General features: G+C 39.8%; 1 protein-coding gene across 1 annotated transcript; it reads right to left on the bottom strand.

Annotated features, from left to right (window-relative positions):
- Positions 1-3,436: 3,436 nt before the first annotated feature.
- On the bottom strand, positions 3,437-19,445 carry LOC135943955 (uncharacterized). Its single transcript, XM_065490622.1, has 12 exons — positions 19,332-19,445; positions 10,780-11,264; positions 10,563-10,656; positions 10,335-10,419; positions 10,078-10,280; positions 9,863-10,023; positions 9,643-9,778; positions 9,353-9,581; positions 8,985-9,241; positions 8,675-8,928; positions 8,537-8,615; positions 3,437-8,476 (listed from the first exon to the last, which is right to left on the bottom strand). The coding sequence occupies exons 2-12, from the start codon at positions 11,200-11,202 to the stop codon at positions 4,233-4,235; spliced, it is 6,165 nt and encodes a 2,054-aa protein (XP_065346694.1). The 5' UTR covers positions 11,203-11,264; positions 19,332-19,445; the 3' UTR covers positions 3,437-4,232.
- Positions 19,446-27,394: the final 7,949 nt, after the last annotated feature.

The following is a 27,394-nucleotide window of genomic DNA, read 5'->3' as shown; positions in this document are numbered from 1 at the left end:
GATTGGCAAAAGCAGGAGGTTAAGCAAGGTGCAGAGAAAAGGACAACCTGGGCACCGATTCGGAGGTTGAGCAGCAGCACCGCAACTCCACCTTTTCGTCCGAGACGTCGGTGTCGAGCGGCTGCAAGTCGTATCCTTCGCGCCAGGTGCGCACCTCCAGCCACGCTGACGACACCACCTTCAGGTTAACTGATTCGAATTCACTTACCTTCACGCTAAAAGTTCCCATCTCCTGATCTCAGGCTAAATACCCTTTAAATTGTTCAGAATTTTATTTCTTTTTTAAAAATATTTCTTCGAAAGAATCAACCTTTGTATACCCTGATTTAGGGTAGGATGTTTTTAACGTCTTAGATTAGTTTCAATTTTAATTATGGTCTCGTGTTGCAGCGTTGTGGCGTGGAAGCAGGCGTCGCGCCGCTTCTCCGCGACTCGCGCCGCCAGCTGAAAGCCGAGCGAGGCCGAGTGCCGCCTCTTGTCTCCAGTCTCCAGGGACACCACCTTCCATGTCTGTGATTCACCCATTCTCACCCCTAATCCACCCCTCAAAAATAAAATTAATCGTGATGAATGACCAAAATCTCGACTTTTCTTTAGTTTCAACCCATTTCTAATAATTAATTTGGTCTCGGCTGCACTGCTTCAACACTCCCTCTCGCGGCAGACAATTTTAGAAATTAACTAAATTGGTAGGAGATTTTAGACAAAGAAATTTTAATTAAAATGAGTTCAAATTTATTTTTTACGCATGTCATCTGGTCTATTAAATTAAAAAAACGCTACAAATCTTGGCTGTGGGCACGGCACTTTTATTTTGAAAAAAAAAATTAATCGAAAGAGGAAAATAATCGGAAGTTTAAATTATTTTTTACTATAAAAAAACCGCAGGTTGCGCATTTCAAGAGTCAATTGTGACTGATCTAAATTTCGGAATAGATAAAATTTATGTTTATCATTTTATTTTTTAAATAACAATGTTGCACTGACCAAGCGAACACACCGACAAAATTATTTACTGAAATTAAGAAACCGCGCAAATACGGAAGAATCAATTACAAGAAGCATCAATTTCAAAAATAAAATATTTGGAAAAGGTAACATTAACGTTTCATTGGCATGGAAACGAAATTAGGGCAATTTTTTACATGCATAGATATCAGTTCTGCTTGGAGTAACAAAGTTTTGATAAAATTAAACCTGCAATTCCCTTCCAAAAATTTAGCAAAGTGTCTGAAATCGATCCATTTAATTTCCTTAAATTTGGTTTCCCTCCCATTTTATTATATTTGCAAAATTAATGCATGTTTTGCCGCATTTCAATGTTGCGTTGTGACTTGTGACGTCACCGGGTGCAGTGCTTACGCGCGTTTCGCGCCAGTTTGGAGACGGCTCCCGTGATTGGTCCATCGGTTCACCGGCTGATCGTAGCGGCCAATCATCATGCAGCTGTTTTTCTGCATACTTTTTCAGTTTTCAGTCTTGCTTTCTGTGTGCCAGGACCTTCGAGTGTTTTCAGACGGATTTTCAGGTGTTTTTCGCGAGTGCAGTGCCGAAAAAATACTAAAAAGGTGCGGTGCGAGTGTTGTGTCGTCGGACTGTCCGGTTTGCGGTGTCGGAGACGTGCTTTCGGAGCAGTAAATCCAGAAATGCCGCGGACCGGTGGGTGTAAATGGCTACAAATGGCCCTCGTGAATTAATTTATGATCACCTTGCCAGCAGCCACGATCGATTTTGTACCAAAGCATCGCTTGATTTTTAAATTTAAGCAAGGCCGAATTCATCCTTTTCATTTTTAGCCAGTTTTAGTTCGTTTTTCGGTCTCTGTTTCAAATGGATTTTTAATTTTACATGCATTTGAGCGAGTTGCGGAAACTTGCAAATCTCTTTTTCTATAAAAGAGAGGTGTTTGCCTTTTCTGCTTTAATTAATCAATGGAGGATTTTTACACCCCAATAGATAGATTTGCTGACGAATTAAATCTGGAATTCAGAAAAAGCACGTTTTAACGTCTCTTTCGGAGTTAAAATAGTATTTGTGTCAAAACTCGCGCAAGTGCCGAAAATTCGCGGAAAATCTCATGGTCACTGGCAAGACCAAAAATAATCGTGTGGGAAGTGTTTCTGAAGCCGAACTTTGCCTATTTTAAAAAGTGCAAGTGGAAATTTGATATCTGATTTTAACATTAGGCCTGCTACACATCACTTGGGAGCTCTTCAGCTGAGCTTGGTTACTCAACTTAATTCTTGCATTCTAATTAAAATATCAGCTAGAAAAGACGGTGAATTTATTTGCAGCTGGATTTTGGCGATTTTCGGCTGGTAATTGCGAGTGGGATCAGGATTTAAGGGGAAGATATGGCGGATGGGCCTCTCTCTCTCTCTCTCTCTCTCTCTCTCTCCACCCCTTGCATCTAAAAATCGAGTTTTACTTACCTGTCACTTGTCCCGGGATCGATCTCTTCCCCTTCACAGCGGTGGAGACGGACTTTGGAGGCTGACTGGAGCTTGCATCTCATCAAAGCCGGGCTGGTGTGCGTTGACAACGCTTTTAATTTAACTTCTTTTGGGCTGGAAATGAGACTAAGCAAACCGTTTTATATCTCTTGCCCGCTCGGCCGACTTTCCCCTTGAAAAAACTTTTCTAACACTTGGTTTTCCATTTTGGTCTTGATTTGGAAATAAAATTAAAACAAAAATTTCAGATTCTTATTTGAGCTATTGCAAAGAAACACATTTTTTACTTTGAAAATCTTAATCTCCCCCTAGATTTATAGAATGATCGGTTCGGTGGTCTCAAAAGTAGTCATCTAAGCTAAATTTCAATCAAAAACAAAAATTTCTTTAGAATCTAAATCATCCTGGACCTGAGCTAGCCCTGAGAGTAGATTTTCAGGGACTTATAAATTGCAATTAAATAAAAAAATGACTAATTTCCAAATACTAAACTCGACCTAGTAGAACTGGTAGAGGGGCATTGAATGAGACCCTTCGGATCCCCGTAGGGTCCATAAATAGATTGCTGAAATGTAAAAAACACGTTTTTATCAACTTAAGAATCTTATAACTCTGCTCCCATCGTTCGTTTTCAGGGTTCCGAATTTTCCCCACCCGGATAAAACCCACCCGGGTTTTATCGGGTTTAACCAGACTAAAAAACCCAATAAAACCCACCATTTTACCCAAGGCTCCAATATTTTTAGTATCAAAAATAAAAAAGCTGGAAAATAAAAAAATTGTTTTTTGGCTGTTTTTAAAGCTGAAAAGGTAGTGCTGCATTTTTACACATTGAAAAATTGGCAAGTCCCGGGCCAAGAGGATTAAATTTCTTCGTTTCTTGAAAAATGCAGTGAATAGCAAATTTGAAAAACCCAGAAAAACCCAAAAAACCCATATTACCCCCCAATAAAACCCAAAATGTAAAAAACCCGGGTGTTTTGGAACCAGCGTTCCACCAAAAGGCAAAAAGCTCTAATCATTTCCGGTCAAATTCTGCGTTGATTGGGAACTATTGCCAACTCACCATGATCACCTGTGGCAAGGTATAAAAGATGCTTTTTTTACTCTTTAAAAGCGAACTTGTCAAAAGCCAAAATGGCATATCATCTCGCACGAAAGAGTTAATTTGGGTTATTCACCACAATTAAGCTTGGCAATTATTTCTAAGTAGTTTTACGCAAAACAATAAAAATCTTGTATTTCTTTTAAGAAAATGATTTATTTTAAAGCATAGTTTATAAATATAATAAAACATTTTATTTCGAATAGTAAAAATAAATATTTTAGAAACATTATTTACATTTTTATTATACATTTGCAAGTGTAATTAGTTTAATTCAATCAAACCTACATATTAAGAATTTATTTACTATTTTAATATTAAAAAGTATTATTTAGTACTACCACATTGTCGCTGAACAAGTTGTTTATTTTTTAACGCTTTATATACACTTATAATAGGTCAATCGATACTTCAATGCTACATAAAATGGACCTAATAATTTTTACGGTTGAACGGATAGTATGTTTTTTAAATAGTGCAATATGTTGCAAAAAATTTGGGCTCATGTGATTCTGATGTAAAATAAAAGCTTTCAAACCAATTTTCTCGATTTTGCAATTTTCTAAAAAATTTCAAATATTTTTCCCACTTTGTTTGATTCGCTTTTTATTTGAATATGTTTCACAAAAATAAATAGACTGTCTGATCACAAAAAATATTTAAAGAATGGATTGTTAAAGGTTTCTAGGTTTTTCTTTCATTTTTCGTAATGCAGTGAAGACTTCTTTGTCATTCCTTATCATTTTATTTACTTTAGCTCTATTGTCAAGCAGTTTTTGAGCCACTTCTTTCACCGGATTATGCTTAGCCGCCAGAAATAAAGCAGTCTCTCCATTATCATTTTCAACATTTATCTTTGCACCATTTTCGAGCAGCGTTTGGACCACTTCTGGAGATGAGTTTAATCTAGCAGCGTAATGCAGTGCGGTCCATTTGTCATTGTCTCGTGCGTTTACTTTGGCTCCTTTTTTAATCAAAATTTGTACTATTTCTGGATTTGTATTCCACCCAGCAGCTAGGTGAAGGGCTGATGATCCATCTTCAACTTGTGAATGAACGTCGGCGCCATTTTCCAGCAGCATTTGGACAATTTGTGAACTTGGGTTAAATTTAGCGGCCAAATGCAGTGCGTTCCATTTTTCATTGTCTTTTGCTTTTAAATCAGAATCTTTTTCCAGCAAAATTTTCACTATTTCCGGGTTTTTATTATACCGTGCAGCTAGGTGAAGGGCTGTTTTTTCTTGTTCAGTTTGTAACTGAACGTCGGCGCCTTTTTCAATAAGCATTTTGAGAATTTCTGAAGTTGGGTTAAATTTAGCCGCAAAATGAAGTGCTGTCCATTTGTGATTGTTTTGTTCGTTTATTTTGGCGCCTTTTTCCAGTAAAATATTCACTATTTCAGGGTTTGTATTAAACCCGGAAGCAAGTTGAAGGGCTGATGATCCATATTTGTCTTTTAAATGAACGTCGGCACCGTTTTTAATCAGCATTTGGAGAATTTCTGAAGTTGGGTTAAATTTAGCCGCAAAATGAAGTGCTGTCCATTTGTGATTGTTTTGTTCGTTTATTTTGGCGCCTTTTTCCAGTAAAATATTCACTATTGCAGGGTTTGTATTAAACCCGGAAGCAAATTGAAGGGCTGATGATCCATCTTTGTCTTTTAAATGAACGTCGGCACCGTTTTTAATCAGCATTTGGAGAATTTCTGAAGTTGGGTTAAATTTAGCCGCAAAATGAAGTGCTGTCCATTTGTGATTGTTTTGTTCGTTTATTTTGGCGCCTTTTTCCAGTAAAATATTCACTATTGCAGGGTTTGTATTAAACCCGGAAGCAAATTGAAGGGCTGATGATCCATCTTTGTCTTTTAAATGAACGTCGGCACCGTTTTTAATCAGCATTTGGAGAATTTCTGAAGTTGGGTTAAATTTAGCCGCAAAATGAAGTGCTGTCCATTTGTGATTGTTTTGTTCGTTTATTTTGGCGCCTTTTTCCAGTAAAATATTCACTATTGCAGGGTTTGTATTAAACCCGGAAGCAAATTGAAGGGCTGATGATCCATCTTTGTCTTTTAAATGAACGTCGGCACCGTTTTTAATCAGCATTTGGAGAATTTCTGAAGTTGGGTTAAATTTAGCCGCAAAATGAAGTGCTCTCCATTTGTGATTGTTTTGTTCGTTTATTTTGGCGCCTTTTTCCAGTAAAATATTCACTATTGCAGGGTTTGTATTAAACCCGGAAGCAAGTTGAAGGGCTGATGATCCATCTTTGTCTTTTAAATGAACGTCGGCACCGTGTTCAATCAGCATTTGGAGAATTTCTGAAGTTGGGTTAAATTTAGCGGCAAAATGCAGGGCGGTCCATTTGTCATTGTCTTGTTCATTAACTTTGGCGCCTTTTTTCAGCAAATTTTTCACTATATCAGGGTTTGTATTAAACCCGGAAGCTAGGTGAAGGGCTGATGATCCATCTTTGTCTTTTAAATGAACGTCGGCACCGTTTTTAATCAGCATTTGGAGAATTTCTGAAGTTGGGTTAAATTTAGCCGCAAAATGAAGTGCTCTCCATTTGTGATTGTTTTGTTCGTTTATTTTGGCGCCTTTTTCCAGCAAAATTTTCACTATTTCTGAGTTTTTTTTAAACCTAGCAGCTATATGAAGGGGTGTATCTCCATTTTGATCTCTTAAACAAACATTGGAGCCTCTATCAATAAGTCTTTTCACTAAGTCTAATTGGTTTGACAGCATAGCATAGTGCAAAATCGATTTTCCATCTGGACTAGATTTGTTTAGTTCAACATTAGAGAACACAAGCTTTTCTACCACTTCCCATTTTTTTCTTGCACCTGCAAGGAGAAGTGGTGTGTTTTTAGGTTTGGTTTCAGCGTTTTTGTCCACTTCAGTGTTTTGCAAGAGCCAAAGAGCCACTTCCTCGCCGTATTCTTCGTCATCAATCGCCAGGTGAAGACAGCTTTCTCCATTGTTGGTTTCTTGGTCCGCAAGCTTGTCGTTCTTTTTGTGCACCATCTTGACCATTTCAAGGTGCCGCAAAGCGAAGTGCAAAGCGTTTCTGCCGTCTTCATCTTTTAATGAGAGATCAGGGTTCAGCAGCTCGAACATTTGTCTCAAATTCTCGCGGCAAATTTGGCTGACTAATTTCAAAGGGTCGGTAAATTTAGCACATTGCACAAAAGCCTCTGCGTAGGTCGCGTCCTTCCCCTTCTCCATAGAAAAGAAAAGGTCAACGAACTTTCTGCACTGCACCAATTCATCATGAAACAGGGGCACCTTTTCAGGTCCTGGGTTCTTTAAATCGTATATAAATTTTTGTGCAGTAAGAAATTCTGCAAACACTTGGTGAGTGAAATTTACTGTGTCGTTGCAATATGTCACTACTCCAAAAGCGTTGATCTTCTCTAACTCTTCCTTTGTTACACTGCCTTGGTCGATCTTCACTCCTCTTACGAAACGGAAGGCCACCAGTTGAATGATCTTCAATGATTTGTCAACCATCTCCTTCCCAACATCTATATCTCCATGTTCTCTCTTCAGACAAAGTTCTACTTTGCGCCGCACTATTGTGTCAAAGATATCGTACAAGTTTCCACCACCGTTGTACTCGGCCAACAAGGTGAGATAGAGTGGGTTTCCCAGAATATCTTTGTCTTTGAAGTTTTCCCTCAATTGATTGATATCTTGTTCATCCTTTCGCGCAACGGTCTGCAGGAACTCGATTTGTTTTGCTTCATCAAGGGGTTCGATCTCAACTATCGTCGTGTTTTTAATTCTCTCTTGAATGTGGTGCACTTCGTGAGGCCTGGTCCCGACAAAGAGTGGGACTCTTGCATTATTTAATGCAAATACAACTTTTAGGATTTTTTCTCTGAAATCTGGGCACATTTCGTCAAATCCGTCGAGGCAAACAACGACTTCTCCCTTTTTAATCCAGTTGTTGATGTTGTCATGTGAATTGCGAGTTGTCTCTGCGAGAAATTCTATTTCATTTACTTCTAATGCAGGCATGTCAAATATGTATTGATAATATTTTTTTAGAGGAATTAGTAGTATTTTAAACCTTCCATCATTTTTGGTAAGTTGGTACCTTATTTCTTTGAGAACGGTCGATTTGCCTGCTCCAGCAACAGAATTAATTAACCAAAAAAAGCTCGCGTCAACTGAATCTTTCAGTACAGAGATATCTTCTGCGTTTTTTACTTGATGTGACTTTATCGAAGTTTCAGCATCGCTTGAAAATTTATTTCCCACTGTCTGAAGCTTACTCTCTGTCGAATTTTCGTTTCCCTTAGTCAATCGTTTGGTCTTTTCCGTTGAAACATTAAAATCTATATTTTCCTCAATAGGAGATTTCGTTGAAATATTTGAACTATCGATTTCGTCTTCGGTAATTTTTGTATTTTTGAGCTCGATTTCGGGCTTGACAAATGCTTGTGACCACTTTTGAAATTTCATGGAGTTCTGCAAGGTAGAAACCAAGGGATTCACATCATCTCCATTGGACTCACGAGTTGGCAGAAGAGTATTATCGTCTTGCAGGCTATTCTCATCGATTTTTCCAAAGCGCTCAATCCCAAATGCAAACGATTTTTTGTTTTTCTCAATCAATTGTGTGGCATTTTTCAATAATGTATCAAAATCAATCTTTTCCTCATTAGCAGATTTTGTAGAAATTTTAAAACTAACCATGTGATCAGTGGGGATTTTTGTCTTTTTTAGCTTGAATTCTGGTTTAACAAATGTTCTGGGCCAAATAGGAAATTTGATGAGATACTGCAAAGTGGAATTGAGAAGAACCGCATCTTCTCTATTCGACTCACGGGTTATTAGCAGAGGCTCCAGAAGTTCTTGAAGGCTTTTTTTCTCATCTATTTTTCCAAATAGTTCAATCAACTCCTTTGCAGCACCTGTGAAAAAGTATTTAAATACGCACACCTTTTAATAAAATGCGTAATTTTTAAACTTACCTTCATATTTTAAAATCAAAACTAGCCAGCCACTGTGGTTTGTAGCAGAAACTTGCAAATCTTCTTTGTCCACAGGGAACTAAAAATTTAAAGATGAGTATCAAATTCATCTTTAGCATCGATTCGATTAGAGCTTACATGGTACGTTTCAGGTGCCTCCACGTTAACAACGAACAGAATTTTCGGCTTTCCTATTAATGTATTGTTATTAGGGCCAACCAATCTGTGTAGGATATCGGTGATCGGAATCTCTCGATCCTTTTCCACGCGCACGCAAACTTCGTTTATTACATCTTCTTCTTCTTTTTTACTTTCATCCTTCTTTACTTTTTCACACACAGGGCCAAATATGCATGCCAAAATGCAGCCCACGTCTGGTTCCAACTTAAACACTGCAAAACCATAATTAAATCATAAATTTAAATTCTTTCATTCATTTCATACTTACCTTCCTTCTTTTTTTTATCAGAATCATCGTCGTAACCTATAAGTTCTGTAAGATTCATGTATGCAACTTCGAAGTCTAGGCTCTGAAGAACTGTTTCCATTTTTCGCACTTGATCGCTTTTGACTGCGGATAAAATGAAACCGCTGCGACCCCTGATGTCTTTTTTATCATCCGATTCCCAGGAGAAATATGGATCATCTTTGATCATGTCAGCAATATCATCATTACTGCCACTAAGTTTTTCTGTGATGTTTGGCCTGAAAAAAATCGGTTGTATGAAGTGTTATGCTGTTTGCTAACTTCTTTAGATTTATGATTAGACAATTAGGATTGATTTTATAGAAATCTGTTCAATATATGCTACTCACTTTGAGATTATGAATTTTCTCTCCTGCGTAAACATTTTGAGTTCTGGTGTCTGCCCAAGATATCTATTATTTTCATTGGTCCAGTAAACGCGAAGCGTTTCATGCCTTCGATTTTGAACAATGGTGAAGAATTTCAACAAGGGCTCATCATTTTTCAAGTCGTTCAAACACGTGCAGATATCTCGAACAAACCATGTACTCTTAGCTGTATCCCCGCGTGCCATTGTCGCTGATTAAGTTTTAAAAGAATTAGTAATACGAAAGGAGCAATTGTTGCCGTTAAAAATTACTTTCTACTGTCGAATAGAACACGACAAAGTTGTGCATTCCTGGGCGAGTTGTGATTCTGCACGAATTCCTGTTATCATAGTTGGTGTTTGATTTATTAGTGTCGTACTTTGAATCCTCCAACGGACCCCGACAAGGCTGAAACATAAAAAATATTTTGATATTACTGGTCATTTTAAAAATTTTCCAGGTAAGGTTTATAATTGTGTTTGTAAAACTCACCGCAAAATTCACTATTTTAAGACAATTTTGGAATCTCTCTAGCCCCTGTAATTTGTCCAGTACTTCATCTGTTGTGAAAAGTTCTTTGTCATCGGTCTCTATCTTTCCGTCTTTACCCCCATGGGAGAGAATAAAAAGCACGAAAACAGAGGGCACGTCACCTGAAATTATAATGTGATCGTAAGTTAAGATGAATTTTAATTTGAATGTGATACCTTTTAAGTTGAAAAAATCCATAAGCTTTTGTTGATCGCCGAGGAGTTCGAGCAAATCATTTTTGTTCTTTGAACAATCACGGAAATTGCAATTTCGGTTTTTCTCGAAGATAGTTCTAAGGTCCTCTACGTCACAGGCGTCTCCATTTTTGATACATTTATCACGATCTCTGCATAGGTAGTCAATAACCAGGACACAAATACTAGAAAAGGCGAAATTATAGTTTCTAATTAGATGTAATTTCGGGGAAAATTACTTGTCTGCGTTTTGTATGGTTTCACGTCCATCTATTTCAAAAAATCCTAGTTTCGCTACCCCTACAGGTCGTTTGTTTGTATCGCCTGGAATAGATGAAATGATGTTGAATTTGCGCAACTCGAGTACAAATATTGGCGGACGGAAATCTTTGTAGTAATCATGGATCAAAGAGAAAAGTAACTCTCTAAAATCAGACGACAAAAAAAGACATAAAATATTTGCACACCTCCAAAAGATGTTGAAGAGTTTGACTCCTTCGAGCTTTCTAAGGCCATTGTGTTATCTATATTACTCGTTTTACTCCTGAATTGGTCGTTATCCTGAAAAATTGTCATAGAAAATCTGTTTTTTTATCATTTTTGGATGTTTTGGATTCTAGACGTCATGCGCTCTAGCCACAACCTATAGTAGTATTGTTTTCATAGGAAAAAATCTCGACGTACCTTCTGCGGCTCGTCGTTTTCTTGACTTCCTGAAGCTACAGTAAAATCCAAACGTCGGTATTTTCTTGGAAGTTTGATGTTGCTGGCTTTAATGTGCTTTTGAAGTTCTTGAACGGAGGAAGCAGTTGCTAGAACGACACATTCTTTATGCTCTGCCTCGATGAGCAAGTGCTCGAAATCTTCGTCAGTCTTGGGTTTTTTGTCCAGGAAGGATCCATCGTCAGGGTCTACCTCGAAAGACTCGTGCCATGCTGATTGGAACACAGCTCCCCAGAAATGTTTTCCAAGAGTGTCCGAGACAACTCCTGGATTCAAATGTCTTGCTTTTGGTCTTGGATTCAAATATTTTGATGGTACAATGAAGTAATTTATTCTGGTGTTCTTGTCTAAACAGAATGCGAAGTAATTTCTTTCTGCTTGCATTTTACTGGGATGACTTCAACTCCGTTTTCACAAGTCCTTTTGTTTGCATTTCAATACGAAAACTGTAATCAAAGATGATTTACGGTCTATGTAACAAGCTATTCCAAATTGTTAGACTTAATTAACAGTTATCACCCTCTGTACAAAATTTTCCAAATTGAATAACCAGAAAAAAGAATGAGGTCATTAATCCTATTACTCAATATTAATATTATACTATTGCAAAAATTACATTATATTTTCATGAAGAACATTCTTCATCAATTAATCATCGGAACAATCAATATTTTAATTTTTACATCTTAATTCTCTCCAGTAGTGGTTTTTGACACGGAAATCTGCTGCCATGCGATGACAAGTCTTTTGCACGCCAAAGTGGCCACCTCCACAAAGTCTAGGGTGTATCATGTTGGACAGACCGGTTCTCGTTTAGGTCCCCGAAGTTAAGCAGTCAGTAGATGGATGGGCGACCACCTGGAAACCCTCCCTACCGGCTGCTTAACTCTAGGCCGACTCGCTACTTGCTGCTTTGCACCTTTCCAGCATGCGTGATTTGTAGGTTTGGGAAACTTAGAGGATCGACTATTTTTTCTGTGCTCAATGTCTTTCCAAAAACATGAAATCTTCACGAATCATGAAAAATGATGACGATTGACACCCACTTAAAATCGTCTAAAACCGTCTAAATTGCCAAAAATCGTCTAAGCCCGCCTGAAACAGTCTAAAACCGTCTAAAAGCCCCCAAAATAGGCCGTTTGCTGGGGAAATTCTCACACTATACAATATAACAGAATGCAACGTTGATATGCCGCGATTATCTAGGATCCCAGAGCCATCTCTGCATGGGTGGATTTTTTTCGCCCACACCTAGCCACGGAATTCTAAATTTTAACCTGCACCCGCGGTGACGTGTGTTCCAAAAACCCGCAACCGCATTACCAAAACCCCGAATCTTCATATTATAAATTTTGCTATTCACACCAGTTGCATTAAGCCCTTAGTGTTCGAAGCCGCCACCAGATGTCGCCACCGTATACTTTCGTAATATATTTAATTTTAAGGCACTTCCGCTGCGATCTCAGACTCAATCCTGCTACTATGCATTCTTCACTTAACATTTTTTCTTTTAACGTGCTGAAAACCAAAATCGGTCCAGCCATTCGCTGTAGAAACGTCGGAAAATATTTTAAATTTAAAAAATAGTTTTCCAAGATTCTACACAGATTAGCTTAACCGATATTGGTTTTCAGCACGTTAAAAGAAAAAATGTTAAGTGGAGAATGCACAGTGGTAGGATTAAGTCTGCAAGTGCCTTAAAATTGAAAGTATACGGTGGCGCCATCTGTTGGCGGCTTCACAAAATATTTCATGGTTTTTAGTGTATGAACCCGCAACCGCACCGCACCCACCAGAAATGACAAAATATTAAACCAACCCGCCACACGGTGCAGTTAACCGCGGGTTTAAACCCGCATTCTTACACCCGTGCAGTGCTCTATTAGATATGTCGTTGGTGGTGTCATTTGGGTGACAGAAAAATAATAATAATTCATTGTATAAGTACATTTTCCTGTTTTTTCCAAGGAACTTTGGTAATATTTAAGTGAATTATTTGGCCAATAATTTCAATAATAGAAAGAAAAACTGAAAAAATATTGAAAATGCATGAAATTGGCACCAGAAATTAACCTTCTCAAAATAGTCTAAAACCGTCTAAATCACCAAAAACAGTCTAAAAAACAGTCTTATTGAGGGCAAAAAGCGTCTAAAAATAGTCGACTATTTTGTACAAAAAAAAAACAGTCTAAGTTTCCCAATCCTAGTGATTTGGCTTGACGGGACGAATGTCTAGCGTTTCAAAAAAAAAAGTCCTCGGTGCGGAGGCAAGTGGCCCTTCAGTGGGCTGGGTCCCCGTGCGGCCTGGTGCGCCCATTCAAACCGTTCGAGGTGTTATTCGCACCCCGGGTTTCAGCATTCGTGCCAGTGCAGTGCGCGCCCTTCCCGCTCCGAGGACACGGATAAAAAGAGCAAAAAAGCGAGCCAGCAGCGCGGTGGTTCAGCGGTGGAGTGCAGCGGCGAATAATGTTATTCCCCCAGTTCAATTTATTTAGTCACCATCTCCTTGCACCCTGTACATAATGATTATCCACCTCTTCATCGCCACAGGGTGCAAGGAGGTGGCGACTAAATAAATTGAACTGGGGGAATAACTTTATTCGCCGCTGCAGGTTGGTTTAAGTTCGGTTGTACCGCACGATCAGTCTCTTTCCTGTTAATTTCGCAGTGGCAAGCGCGATAGCCATGCGCCAACCATGGCTCTTCTCGTGTGAAATCCGCTTTCGCGCATTACTGAAATACAGCATAAAAAATCGGCTCGGAAGCGGCGGCCAGGTCAGGGCAGGTTGAAGCCCAGACTGAGAAGCATCCAACGAAACAATCGGACAAGCGGTTGAATTTTGGGAAAAATAAATCCATTTTCGTGTCGATAAAAGAAGCGTCAGACTTCATTCAATATTTAATTGGCCGCCTTTCCAGTGGCTCTAGTGAGAAATGTCTGAGTTTCAATAAAAGATATCATCGCGGGGGGGGGGGGGGGGGTTGCCATGATTGGGCCACTTTTATTCGCTCAGCGCTGTTATTTGGTGGTGAGCTCACATCCCACGGGAAGTGCTGTTGAAAAAACCTCTGGTAATTACGTGGCTAGAACGAAGGAATGGACCAGGGGGCTATACCACTCTTATGGGCCGAACTCGTTCCCGCTAAGAGCTTCCCGACCCAACCGTTGGTGTTGCGCCGGTCGCTTTAAAACAGGTCTTATGGCCGCCATAATATACGGTGTTTTGTGGGCGTAACTTTGTGACGCAACACCTCGTCTGCGTTTTAATAGTTAACGTAACGGTAAATATGGCCAATATCGCGATTGAAAGCCTTTTTATAATTGTTAGAGTCACTTTTACGTTCCAATAAAACCACATCATAAATTATTGTTAGTCAGCAGTTAAATGATGGTGTATAATGTCTACTTTTCCATTTGATAAATACAGAGAATTCAAAGATAGTAACGTAATTAATAAAGAGGAGATTAATTTGTCAATCAGTTTGCTAATTTTTGGAGAAACTGGACTATTTATTTGAGTTTAAAAGTTGCTGAGAATATTTAGTCGCGCGCTCTTGCCAGGCCAGCAAGACGCAGATATTTTATTCTAAGGATTTCGGACTGCTCACAAGAAGTGGCGCAATTAATATTTCTAAAGTCTCATAATTATTCCAACTCGCTGCCGCGCATGAGCAGCCGAGTTGCTAATAATTATGACCGATTGTTGGCGTTATTAATCAGCCTAGTTGAATAATATAGTTCAGTGGATCACAGTTTAAGGAGAGTGAGTTTATTGTTAGACGCATAATTAAAGAGAGCAAATAATTATAATAATATAATAATAAGCGAGGCAGAATTAGTAATATTGAGGAGAGGCTTTTGAGAATGGCTTGGCGCAGCAGCAGATAGAGTGTTTAATTGAGATAGATCGGCGCGGCGGCGGCGGAGGCGCAGGTCTGCTCGGCACGTCGGACGACCCTCCCGGCTCTGCGTGGACCGTAAGTTACAGGAAACAGCCAGGCATAACATTTTTCGTGGTGTTACAGAGAGAAAGGTTAGAAATGGTTATTGTGGAAAAAGATGATAAGCTTTGCCGCGTTGGATATGCGTCTGTTAGTCTGTTTCCAATTTAAAATTAAATTTGATCGCCAAGAAATAAATTATGCTTATGTTTTCAATTTTAGTTAAAAATTTATAAGAAAGTCTTACTTAATAAGAGATGGAGCTGACGGATGGAAAAATAGGCGAGTGAAAAGTTTTTAAATCTCAAAAATTATGTTCTAGATTTTGAACTTGGTTAAATTTTATGTCAAAATTAGTATCTCAAATCAAATATAAAATTTGTGATAAATATTTAAGGCGTCGCATATTTACTTACATTGGAACTGTACACTACTCCTCTCGAAGTGACTGACATTGAGAAGCGGAATCAGTCCCTATTTTTTGCTCCACAAATTAAGCCGCGAATCAATTGTAGAGCCTATAAATTTGCACGGCCTCTTTTTTAAACGCGACAACATGCAAATGTTAGACTTCTCTGCAGTGATATCACGGGCGAATAATAATTTCCAAGGCCAACACGTGCTGCTCGTTCTCTCACAATCTGCCGAGCACATTTGTGAGTCGTTATTGGCCGGATAGATAATTGCGGAAATCCGCGCACGCGCGGACGCGCTCCACCAACGGGCATCAACTGGTGCCGGAATCATTGCCATACGGCCTACCGGGCCCCAACTGGGCCCCGAAAATAAAAGCTGTAAACGTCACAAACCACATATTTTCACTTAAAAAAATTAATAATTTGCCTCCTATGGGTCTTGAAGTGAAAAAACAAAGTTAATTAAACTCGCCGCACAATTCTGCGCATTTAGAACACCTTCGCCACACCCGCCCGCCCCCAAAATCTGCGTAAAAAGTTCGATTTTTGGTTGAATATTTTATTAAATTCACCTATGGGCCAGACGGTGATTTCGACTTCTTGAGATTTCATTGAGAATCAATCCGCGTCGATTGCTCGGGTTTTGCGCCGGATTTCGCGTTTTGGCGATTTTTTTCTTGGGAAAAAAGGAGAGCGGTTTGCTCGCGGAGCCCATTTGAAAAAAGCGGCTAAGCGTAATTTTCGATTTGGGTGTCGAACAGAACGTGCAAAACCGGCCAAACGCTCACCTGAGCGAGTGTGCACGCCCCGCGTCAAGGTCAGAGGGCGTACTAGACGCTCCAGCCTGGCACCCGCAACACAAAAGCAACAGCGATTGGCTTGAGAGAGAGCAAAAAAGGCAGCGTGCTTTTTTGTACGGCCGAAACCCGCCGCCGGTCCGCGAGCAAAACAACACGCGCCTCTCCCAAATGCTGCTACAATACAAAAAGTGTGGGCGTGGTGAAACTGACTTTGTTGCGCGCGCGAGAACCATCTCATTGTCAGGGGTGAAAGTCGATTAGCACCCGCACCTCCAGGGTCGTAAAACCCTGAGCTAAAAAAGACTGCAGCGCCGCGCAATAAAATTTCGAACGCGGGCGCATCGCGACGGTTAAGCCAGCATTGTTACCTTTTTTAGTATTTAATTCATATTATTTTCCACGTGAAAAATTTAAACAACGAAGAAAACATTTTGGCTATAGTTTGCTTCGTAAGTTGATAATAAATTTTAATCAGATTTAGGCTTCTCAACGACACATTTTAATATCTGTGTCAATACGGCTGAGAAAATTGCTCCCTTTCAATAAAATTCTAGTGAAACTATTTTAGCGCGATTCAATCGGAAACAGGATTTTGAACGCCAAGGAGGACTTCTAGACAGAATTATTAATGTGATTTAATTGACACAATTAATTAAATTCATTAGTTAAACCACAAAAACTCGAATAAATAATTAATGTACGGGTTAAGAATGATTATTTGCCACACGAATTTTTAGACAACAAATTCTATTTTTTTTTAATCCGGACACAAAAAAAGCATTCATCAAATCACGAGTGAACCTCTGTAGGCGCATCCTTTTCCGTTGCATCAAACAGATTAGACTTTTGATATCGAGAAAAGTCCGACTTGCAAAATTTATCTGCTGAGAGAACGAGCGGCGCTCGCTGGCCTTGGAAATTATTACATCCGTCGTGACATCACTGCAGGAAAGTCTAACATTTGGATGATATTATCACGTCGCGTTTAAAAGAGACGCGCTGTAAATAGGCTCCCGAGCAACTTATTGAGAAGCAAAATATGGACTAATTTTTGTTTTGAACCGTTTCGAGAGGGGCAGTAAAGTTACAATCAAATTATTTTAAATCTGAGATGGAAAATTTCCTTCTGCTAGTTATGTTGATTTCAAATTTACGTAAAATCTGGAGTAGAATTTTTAAGGTTCAAAAAACATATCATTTAATTACCATTCTTTACTGATTACTTTGCCGTCAGCTCCTCTACGCACATTTTTTTTAAATTTAATCTTTTACCAACAAAAAAATGCGCAAATTCAATTTTTTGCACGGTGTTGAAATTTCAACCAATTAGAAAGAAACGCATCCCACTTGGATGGCAAAGCACGACGGAAGATATCATTTTTATATTAATCAATGCGGCGCGATACAAAGATTTGATCGTTCTGCATGACAACGTGATGACCTAAAGCAAAAAAATAATAAAGCGTTCTCAATATTTGTGTGGCAAAAATTTTATAATTCCGAAAGAATTTTCTTAACATTTTATAGCGGCCAATAATTTATCTATCCGGGCATTTACGACTCACAGAAGTGCTCGGCAGATTGTGAGAGAACGAGCTGCACGTGTTGGCCTTGGAAATTATAGTCCGCCCGTGACATCACTGCACAAAAGTCTAACACAGCGTCGCGTTTAAAAAAGCAAATTTACAGGCTGCAAGCATTCATTTGATCTCTAGAATTCCAATGACCAGCCCGTGGCTCGCATTTGTTAAAAGGTATTTTCGGGAGTGGCAAAGTAACGGGAGATATTCGGGCTGCCCAATGCTAGGGATTTGGAGATATCAAAAGGTGCTTTACTTTTGGCGACTCTAAATGCTCAAATAGCTCAACGGGATGGTTTTCGCGCCTTTCCATCTGGCGTTTTAATCAAAGAGACCTTGATTGGTGCGGCCCAGGGTTCGCAAAAACCCGCATTTTCCGAAAAAACCGACTGCATTGAAAAATAAAGATTTTTTTGCGGGGTTTTCTGAAATTTTTAGCATTTTTCCGAAACACATGCATTCTTATGGGAGATCCTAAATTCTCATAACCAAAATTAAGAATTTTAAAAAATCAGTTTCACCAAAAGACGGAAAATTTTTACTCTCAACGTAATTTTCCAAAATTTCTGACTATTTTCGGGTTAAATCCCGAAAAATGCGGAAAAATCCAGAGCTGGTGGGTTTTTCCAGCTGAGTTTTTGCGCAAAAACTCAGTGGTGCATTGCAAATTTGGCGAACCCTGGCGGGCAGGCGAAAAGATGGCCGCACGATTGAGCGCCAGCTCCGCTCTGCGGCCACCCGCGAGGCCACATCCGCTCAGCAGAGTGTGTTACTGCGTGGTCGGCTCACATCCGACTGCAAGTTTTGAGCAGAGGTTAAAACAAAATTCTTATCTACGTGGGCGAAAACAAAAACCCGTCTTTTTTCATCTGTGCAGGTCACCTTTTTTATGCTTACGTTGAGCCGCGAACCAAATGGAATTTATTTGCTCTTTTTTAAACGCGACGCGATAACATGCAAATGTTTGACTTTCCCGCGGTGATCAAGTCAGCACGAGCCGAAAATAATCTCCAAGGCCAGCATACATGCAGCTCGTTCTCTCAGTCAGCCGAGCACTTTTGTGACTCGGATAGATAAATTGTTGGCCGCTATTTAAAGAAAATTCCTTTTGAATATTAAAATGCTTTTCTCAGATATAAAAATAATTTGATTATAAATCTGCCTCCCCTCTCGAAATGGTTGAAAACAAGAAACAGTTTCTTTTTTGCTCCTCAAGTTGAGCCGCGAATAAAATTAATTTATTTGCTACGCCCCTTTTTTTAAACGCGATAACATGCGCAAGTGTTGGACTTTGCTGCGGTGACGCCAATATGGCCGACGAAATTATTCCAAGGCCACAGCTCACGCCACATCCTTCCCGCCGCTCTTCTTATCATCCCAGCGTTTTTATGCCAAGCTTAGACTTTTCTTGCTATGAAAATGTAAAAAAATTCCGATGATAATGATTTAATAATTTACATTATTTCCAGATGGGAATTATAAAATGTAGACGATTTTGATGAATATTAGACCGAGGGAGGAGACTTTTCACCTCTCGTTAAAACGCTCTCATCGGCGATAATCAATTGGCCGCAACAACTTTTGAAATTAAATTCCTTTTGAATAAAACGCTTTTAAAAAATCACACGCCTTCGGAAAAAATAATTTGTTTCCAATAATCGCAGGAAAACTTTTGAAAAAGAAATCTTTTTGGCATTTATATATCCTGGCTACGTTCGTAATTAAAAATAATTCAGATCCGGCTTTCGATGAGTGCTGGAAAATGGAAAACTTACCCAAAGTGCAGAGTGAGAGAAAGGGGAAGCTCAGCATGCGCCCTTGCTTCTCGTTTGGCTGATTTGGCTGTCGCTCTCGGCTCGAGTGCGCCTTCCTTCTTTCCTCTGCTCTCGCTCTCACGCCAGGGAAGAGTGAGAGACTTTTTATCGCTGCCTGCCTCGCGTTTGCTTTTCTAGTGGCAAATAGGCTGCGCGTTATTTTGCGGAGGCCGCCGAGCAGTTTGATTCCCTCTCTCGGCACCTCTTAAAAATAAAAATAAAAAACATACAGCGAATCGTGTGACCCCTCATTTTTGCAAACGACCTTTTTGTAAATTTCAGCACATGCTTGATTTGAACATTTTTCACCGTTGCCGTCTGTTCCTTTTTGTGACTTATTAATTCCTGGCCTTTTCAAAACAGCTTCTCGTTATAATTAAAAATAAACAGCGGCCAAACCAAATCACCGATTTAATATTTTAATAAAGATTTAAATCGAATCCCTTTAATAATTGTTGAATGCTCTTGAATCAGCTCTGCGGCCGCATCGACAAAATTAATTGTGATCACTCAAAGATTTTTTCTAGATTTTAATGTTTTAATATCAGCCGGGAAGAACAGAGAACCGCGCGCAAAGTGTTTGTGCAGCCATTTTTCTAAGAGAGCAGTGATAAAAGCGTGTGCTGGTGATCGTTTGATCTTAGTTAATTGTCGGTTTATGCCTGTCAATTGTTGCAGTCGGATTTTGGCAGATTGCGATTGATGCAGACGGACTGGTGAGTGTTGATAACCCTTTTAATTTTTTAATTTTTCTCTTCATTAATTTTGGGCTCGAATCCTGACGAAGCAGGCGCCAGTTTTGCTCTAGATTTGAGCAAGAAATGAGATAATTAAGTTCACTTGAGTGCGGAATTCGCTTTTTCCGACCTTTGGACGAGGTTCAGTTTAATTTATTTGCTCTCACAATCAGAGGAGAAACATTTATTTATTTTCTATGCTGCGCGGTTGGGAAAAGCAGTGGGGCCAGGTAACAGGTAACGGCTCTAAAAAAGGTCGCACCGTCAAACCCTGCGTGGCTCGCTATAAAAATAATCAAGAGTTAGGCTTTCAACGTGTCAGGCCGCGTATTTCGACGGCTCCCGTCTAATGCCAGACCTTTTCTTAGAAAAAATGTGCTTTTTTAATGAAAATGATTTGTGATTGTTTATTTCTCTGCGAAAAATTGACATAGAGGGATTTTAGTAGAATTAGAGTGGAAATTTCGCAGCACAGAGCAGCTATCGATCGTAAATACTTAATTTTAATTAATTCCAATAAGAAAATTTAAAAAAAAATAATTATAATCACAGCAGCATGCGAAAAGGTTTGTTTGATTGATAAATAATTTTTAATTTATAAATATGCCTTATTTGGCCTGCGACCTGCGACCGACACACTTTTCTATTAATTTATCGCCAATTCCGATTTAACCATTTGATAACTGGATTTTTTATTGCCTGCCACGGTCATGGTGAAAAATGAAGGCTTCCTCCACTTTTCCGACACAGTTGACGCTGAACGCAGGGGCGAATTGGCCTATATTTAAGTGTCTGATCGCTTTCTTTCGTTGTTGCCAGGCGGAAAGTGACAGAGTTGGACTTTTCATCAACTGACATCTCGGCGCCTTTTGTGTCGAATCCCAGTTGAATTTCGAAGACACAAACAAAAACAAATCAAGACCGGAAACCCCTGGTGTTAATAGTTAAGGGTTAAGGCGAAGGGCGAGGCAAAAATAAAAATAAATTAACTCGAACTGCAGCCCGGCCGTTGCTTCCGTTAAATTTATTGACACTTGGCTACGCGCGGCCTTTTCGTCTCTCCTAATCGACGCTGCTTTTTATTCCGGCCGCCGCGTCACTATCTATGCGTGTTCCTTTTTTATGTCCTGCCAAGTGCCAAGCTCCACTCCGAAAACGCCAAAGCGGCCTTGACACTCAACTTCTTTCAAATCAACAAGATTAACTAATAACCACGCCTATTTTTTCAAGTAAAAAATAATTCGATCGAAAGACAAGATGCGCTTCATTTCCGATAAATTGCTTTCTAATTAATTCAAAAATTGTTATCATTTTAGCAGAGCCCAGTTTCACACAGGGAATTTTCCTGAATTTATTCCCAATTTTTCGAGTTTTCACGCAGAGAAATAAAATCCAATCTGAGCTCGATGAGAGGAAAAAGGTCAACTCGAACCGTGCCGTTTGGTTGTTGATCGACTGACCAGCCCGATTTGGTGCAAATAATAATTAATAAAAAAGTGTACACACCCACCGGTCCTGATTTGCTGGAATTCCCGCCGAAAAAATGGCTGGAATCGCAGGAAAAAACGATTTCTAAGCATCTCAAAATCGAATATTAAACACTGAGTAAAAAAGGCTGAGAAAATTAGTCGCTTTAATTGATGTGATAAAATTATTTTACACCTAGGAGGTGTTTGCCCAATTTCCATGAAAATATCTCTGAACAAAAAAAATATATTAAACATGAAAATTTGAAATCAGGAAATGGCAAAGAGCGAAATAAATATAATTAAAAAGTAAAATATCACGCTGCACTGAGCCACAAATAAAAATAAAATCATTGTGCATATTTGCCACAAGTGCTTTTTGCGGAGGGTGGGAAATTCAGCTAACAGGGTGCAGTCCTGGAGCTCTGGTGGCACCTTTTTTCACTCTGAAGGAAAAAGCAGGCTGGCCACAAACCGAAAAGTGCCGGTCGGTCGCGGCGCCTCGCGGTTTTACAAGTCGGTGCGGCACCTTCCTCGCGCAATTTTCGCAATTTTGGAACAAATTCAAGTCTCTAATTGTAAGCGCATGTTGATTGGCAGAATTCTCGGCTCTTGCGGCGGCGGTCGTCTGCCCTTTTTCCACTTTTCCGCTTTTTCATCGTGTTTGGAAGTCCGTCGGTGAGGACTCGGGACGGGCTTCACGAGGGACTCTCTCGCCCCTCTGGGTGCAGCCACGCAGGTCGCGACTCTCCGCACGGCCCACCGAAGATCGCTGCTCATTTGCTTCTTGACGTAAATTCATAATTTTTTTTTTAAATAATCCCCTTGCAAAATATTACCTGGAAAAAGATCGTAATCGGTTTATAAATCATCAAATAACGACTCTTAAATCTTAAGACCATCAAATAATCCAAATAATAATTAAGAAAACGAGTACTTACAATTGAAAAATTATTGCCATCTGTTTAAATGTTGCTAATATGGTTCGATCCTCGACGTTCTTTTTATTTTATTTGTATGCCTGCTCGTCGCTTCTAGTTTAAAAATTCTAGAGTAAAAAAACGCTACTGCCACGCTATTTCCACAGAAAATCAACGTGGTTTTCGCGCCTGAAGGGTTCGAATTGAGAGACGTCACAATTCTTGTTGCTGGCAGCAAAAACTTTCAGTTGCCACGCGAGAGCAGCACCTCTCGCACTCGCTCCTTTTCTCGCTCCTTGGCGTTTTTTGCGTTTGCGGCGAGCGGAGCGGAGCAGCTGATCGAGCCGTGTTTGTGTTTACGTCTCGCGCATTGGACACGATCGGCGGCGATGCAGCGGCTGTTGCACTCGTCGGCGCCGCTGTCGGCGCCGCCGGACAAGGCGACGTTCGGGAAGCTGCGGAAAAGAGCGGCGACACGTTCAGAAATAGCGAGAAGGCGCTCGAGAAGTGCGGAAACCACGTCGCCGAGGTATAGAAAAAGTCTAAAATTGGCTCCTGCAGAGGTTTCAAGGGCCCTTCGACCCTGCAGGGCGCACCTTCGAACTGATTCAGGGCTGTCTGATGCTTCATTAGCTGCAATGCGTTTGGAATTGAGAAAGCTCTTGCGGGTTTCAAAAAGGAAAATTTTCTAAAATTTAATTTGAGCAGTTATTCGCGAGATTGGAGGTCGATTGGACGCGATTTTTCAGCGTAGAAATTTTTAGATGGCAGTTATATTTGCTTAAAGTACTTGTTAATAGATGGTGAAATTCCAAATTTGGAGCTCGGGAATGGGGGCGTTCCCTATTTTTTCGGTATCTCAAAAATACCCGAAAAACGAATTGTGTTAATGAATTCTAAACTGCAACTCTTGACTGCATTGAGGTATCACCTTGAAATTTTCACTGCCCAACCTAGTTTTTGATCCTGAACAACATTTGCATTTACAAAAAATTCGCAGGTCGAAGGTCGAGGTCACCTTTTGCGACCTTTTTTTGAAAATTCAAAATTAAGGGATGATAGCCCCCTACGATTTTTTTGGGGTTCAGGGCTGAAATGTAGCCCGTGAAATTCTGCACAAGCACACCAAGTTTCATAGGTGCAATCGCGATACTTTTGCTGCAATTCGAATTTGAAGTTTGAAAACCTGCTCGAGGCCGCTTTACCGCGCGTGCACTTTGAGCGGCGATTTCGCCTCTCGTTCGTAAAGTTGATTTTTTTCGCATTTCACTTGCTTAGAAACACCAATGGGGCCTAGAGTAGACCAAGAAAGGTCAAAATCGACCTTCAGGGTCTGTCCCTGACGTGACCCTGAGATCCGAAATATCGAAAATTTCCAATTTCATCGAACTTGGTGTCCTTTCATAGGTTTTCCCCACCGTAGAGCTCAAATATACAGCCAAAACGGCCGAATGACAATCCTGAAAACGGTTCTTGAAATAATTGTGGTAACAATTAATCCAGACGTGATGTGTGAAATGGTCAAATTTTGAAATCTTAAATTTATGAAAAGATTCTTCTGTTTTGTACACACGAAGTTTATATTAAGTTTTAAAAAAACCGATCGTTTTTTTTACAAAGTTAACAAATTTATTTAGAGCAATAACAAATAAATTACATGTTTAAAATTTTTACTTAAAGAAGTAAGGAAACAATTTTTTTTAGTTTTTAAAAGTAGACTATTATTTTTTATTGCATTTAATAACATTTGTTCATAGTATTAAGCATAAGATCCTTTATTATCAGCACATAATATTATGTGCAAAATATAAGTCCCTTTTCATAAATTTAAGATTTCAAAATTTGACCATTTTACACATCACGTCTGGATTAATTGCTACCACAATTATTTCAAGAACCGGTTTCAGGATTGTCATTCGGCCGTTTTGGCTGTATATTTGAGATGTACATCGGTGAAAACCTATGAAAAGACACCAAGTTCGATGAAATTGGAAATTTTCGAAATTTTTTATCTCAGGGTCACGTCAGGGACAGACCCTGAAGGTCGATTTGAAACTTCCTCTGTCTACCCTAGGCCCTCTTGGTGTTTCTAAGCAAGTGAAATGCGAAATAAATCAACTTGAAGAACGAGAGGCGAACTCGCCGCTCTGAGTGCATGCGCGGTAAAGCGGCCTCGAGCAGTTTTTCAAACTTCAAATTCAAATTGCAGCAAAACTATCGCGATTGCACCTATGAAACTTGGTGTACTTGTGCAGAATTTCACGGGCTACATTTCAGCCCTGAACCCCAAAAAAATCGTAGGGGGCTATCATCCCTTAATTTTGAATTTTCAAAAAAAGGTCGCAAAAGGTGACCTCGACCTTCGACCTGCGAATTTTTTGTAAATGCAAAAGTTGTTCAGGATCAAAAACTAGGTTGGGCAGTGAAAATTTCAAGGTGATACCTCAATGCAGTCAAGAGTTGCAGTTTAGAATTCATTAACACAATTCGTTTTTCGGGTATTTTTGAGATACCGAAAAAATAGGGAACGCCCCCATTCCCGAGCTCCAAATTTGGAATTTCACCATCTATTAACAAGTACTTTAAGCAAATATAACTGCCATCTAAAAATTTCTACGCTGAAAAATCGCGTCCAATCGACCTCCAATCTCGCGAATAACTGCTCATTTCCTTTTCTTGAATTTAGAATTTATTTAATTTAAAACACAAGCATACTGAAGGCAATACATATTTGTAACAAATCTTTAACAGTTCCTATTTCTCAGGGCATTTAATTTTTCCATGAAATAATAACCTTCTGACCTTTTTCAGGTGCTACCTTGAGGACCGCGAGCAATTGCTGCCGGTGGCCGTAGGTCAGCGGCTCTCCCTTGTGGCGTCCTTTTAATAATCTCAAAGGTGCGTTTTACCCTGATCCTGAATTTCCACCTTTAATTTTTTAAATAAAATTCAGGTTCGTCTGGAGGAGCGTTGAAAGTATTTGTGCTGAGCGAATAATTTGACTGGCGAGGAGACGGTTCAGGTGGCGCTGACGATGACGGCGCCGCTGTCGGACCACGTCCAGCCCCAGCATCAGGTCGTCGACGTTTGACGTCGGAAAGGCGGCCTTGTTCAGGTGAGAATATTTTTATTTAAATTTAAGAGGAAAAATTGGCTTGTTAAAATAGTGAAACTTTCATTTTTGGCGTTTTAAAATTCATATTTTGATTTCATACAATGATGTGGGTCATTTAAAATCACTTTAACCTGATATCAGGGTGCAGTTTAACCCTCAAACGAAATTTCAGACCTCTATTCCTCTCAGGGCTCCTTTTAAAAGGGTTTAAAAATGCTGATTTGGTGGAAATCGAGGCAAAAAACACATTTTCTCAATTTTCAACTTCGAATTAAATTTTTTGCAACAACCTGACAAGTCTGAAACCCTCTGAGTTTAATCTCAGGGTAATTTTCTCTAGCCATGCCAATTTTCAGCTTTCCAAGTAATCAAAATCCCGATTTATAAGGTGTTTAATTTGCCAAAATACCATTTTAAACCAAAAATTAAAAAATCAATCCTGAAAAATATTTTTAATTTGCAGAAATATGCGCTGATGCAGGAGGAGGTCGCTGAGCTGACGAGGGTTGACCCTGATTGGCAGAAGCAGGAGTAAGGGCAAGGTGCGGAGAAAAGGACGCCGTGGAAAGTGACTCGGAGGTGGAGCAGCATCACGGCAACTCCACTTTTTCGTCCGAGACGTCGGTGTGGAGCGGCTGCAAGTCGTATCCTTCGCGCCAGGTGCGCACCTCCAGCCACGCTGACGACACCACCTTCAGGTTAACTGATTCGAATTCACTTACCTTCATGCTAAAAGTTCCCATCTCCTGATCTCAGGCTAAATACCCTTTGAATTGTTCAGAATTTTATTTCTATAATTATATTTTTTTAATATTTAACGTCTTTTTTGTCCCGCGTGGTGTACGTTTAGTTTCAATTTTAATTATGGTTTCGTGTTGCAGTGTTGTGTCGTGGGAGTGGGCGTCGGCGTGCTAGTCTGACTCGCACCACCAGCTGAGAGCTGAGCGAGGCCGAGTGCCGACTCGCCTCACCACCAACACCACCTTCCATGTCTGTGATTCGCCCCTTCACACCCCAAATCCACCACTATAAAAAAATATTCACTGCGTTGACTGACGTGAAAATCGCGACTTTTCTTTCTTTTCAACCCACTGCTTCTTTTAATTAATTCGATCTCGGCTGCGCTGCCTCAACACTCCCTCTCGCTGCACTCGCTGCAGGCAATTTTAGGAATAAATTAAAGCTTTGAGAATATTTGCTGTGATTTTAGCAATAAAATTTTCTAATCCTAATAGTTAACGCGAAAGTCTCAATTTTAATGCAAAGTTTATTCAGCAAGAATCAATTTGGCAAATGAGTGGAAGGTGGAGGAAGCAAATTAGCCTTTTTTCCGCGAGGAACAGCGAGCAGCAACCTCGGCAGGCTCGTCAGACTGAATTCTTCAAACCTTCTGCTTTCTGCTTCAATTTGATCACCTTGCCAGCGGCCACGATCGATTTTGAACCAAAAGCATCGCGCAATTTTAAAATTTCCGCCAGGCCGAAATTTAACCTTTTCATTTTGAGCCACTTTTAGTTCGTTTTTCAGCTCGATTTGCGATCATTTTCGGTCTTATCTAAGATAGATTTTTTATTTTGCTGTCTCTTCGTCACAAGAATAGAGCGGTGTGCCATTTTTGCTTTAATTTAAAAAGGTGGATTTTCACAATAATTAAAACGGCACCTGGTAAGGAGGGAGAAACTGCCAGCCATTTAGGCGACATGTTTTCGACGCCGAGAGCCACGAGTGAAAAACCCTGGGCAGCGACTCTGAGGTGCGGAGCAGCAGATGGTGTCGTTCCGCCACC

This window comes from Cloeon dipterum, chromosome 4, assembly GCF_949628265.1.
Source record: "Cloeon dipterum chromosome 4, ieCloDipt1.1, whole genome shotgun sequence".
Lineage (NCBI taxonomy): Eukaryota > Metazoa > Arthropoda > Insecta > Ephemeroptera > Baetidae > Cloeon > Cloeon dipterum.
This window is presented reverse-complemented; position numbering and strand designations above follow the sequence as displayed.

What these genes read in the sequence shown, in the direction of transcription:
- LOC135943955 (XM_065490622.1), bottom strand. Translation starts at nt 11,202, where the DNA reads ATGCAAGCAGAAAGAAATTACTTCGCATTCTGTTTAGACAAGAACACC. An exon ending in CTCTTCAACATCTTTTGGAG is followed by an intron (nt 10,420 to 10,562) that starts GTGTGCAAATAT and finishes CATCTATTCCAG; the next exon opens with GCGATACAAACAAACGACCT. An exon ending in GTTCTATTCGACAGTAGAAA is followed by an intron (nt 9,582 to 9,642) that starts GTAATTTTTAAC and finishes AAACTTAATCAG; the next exon opens with CGACAATGGCACGCGGGGAT.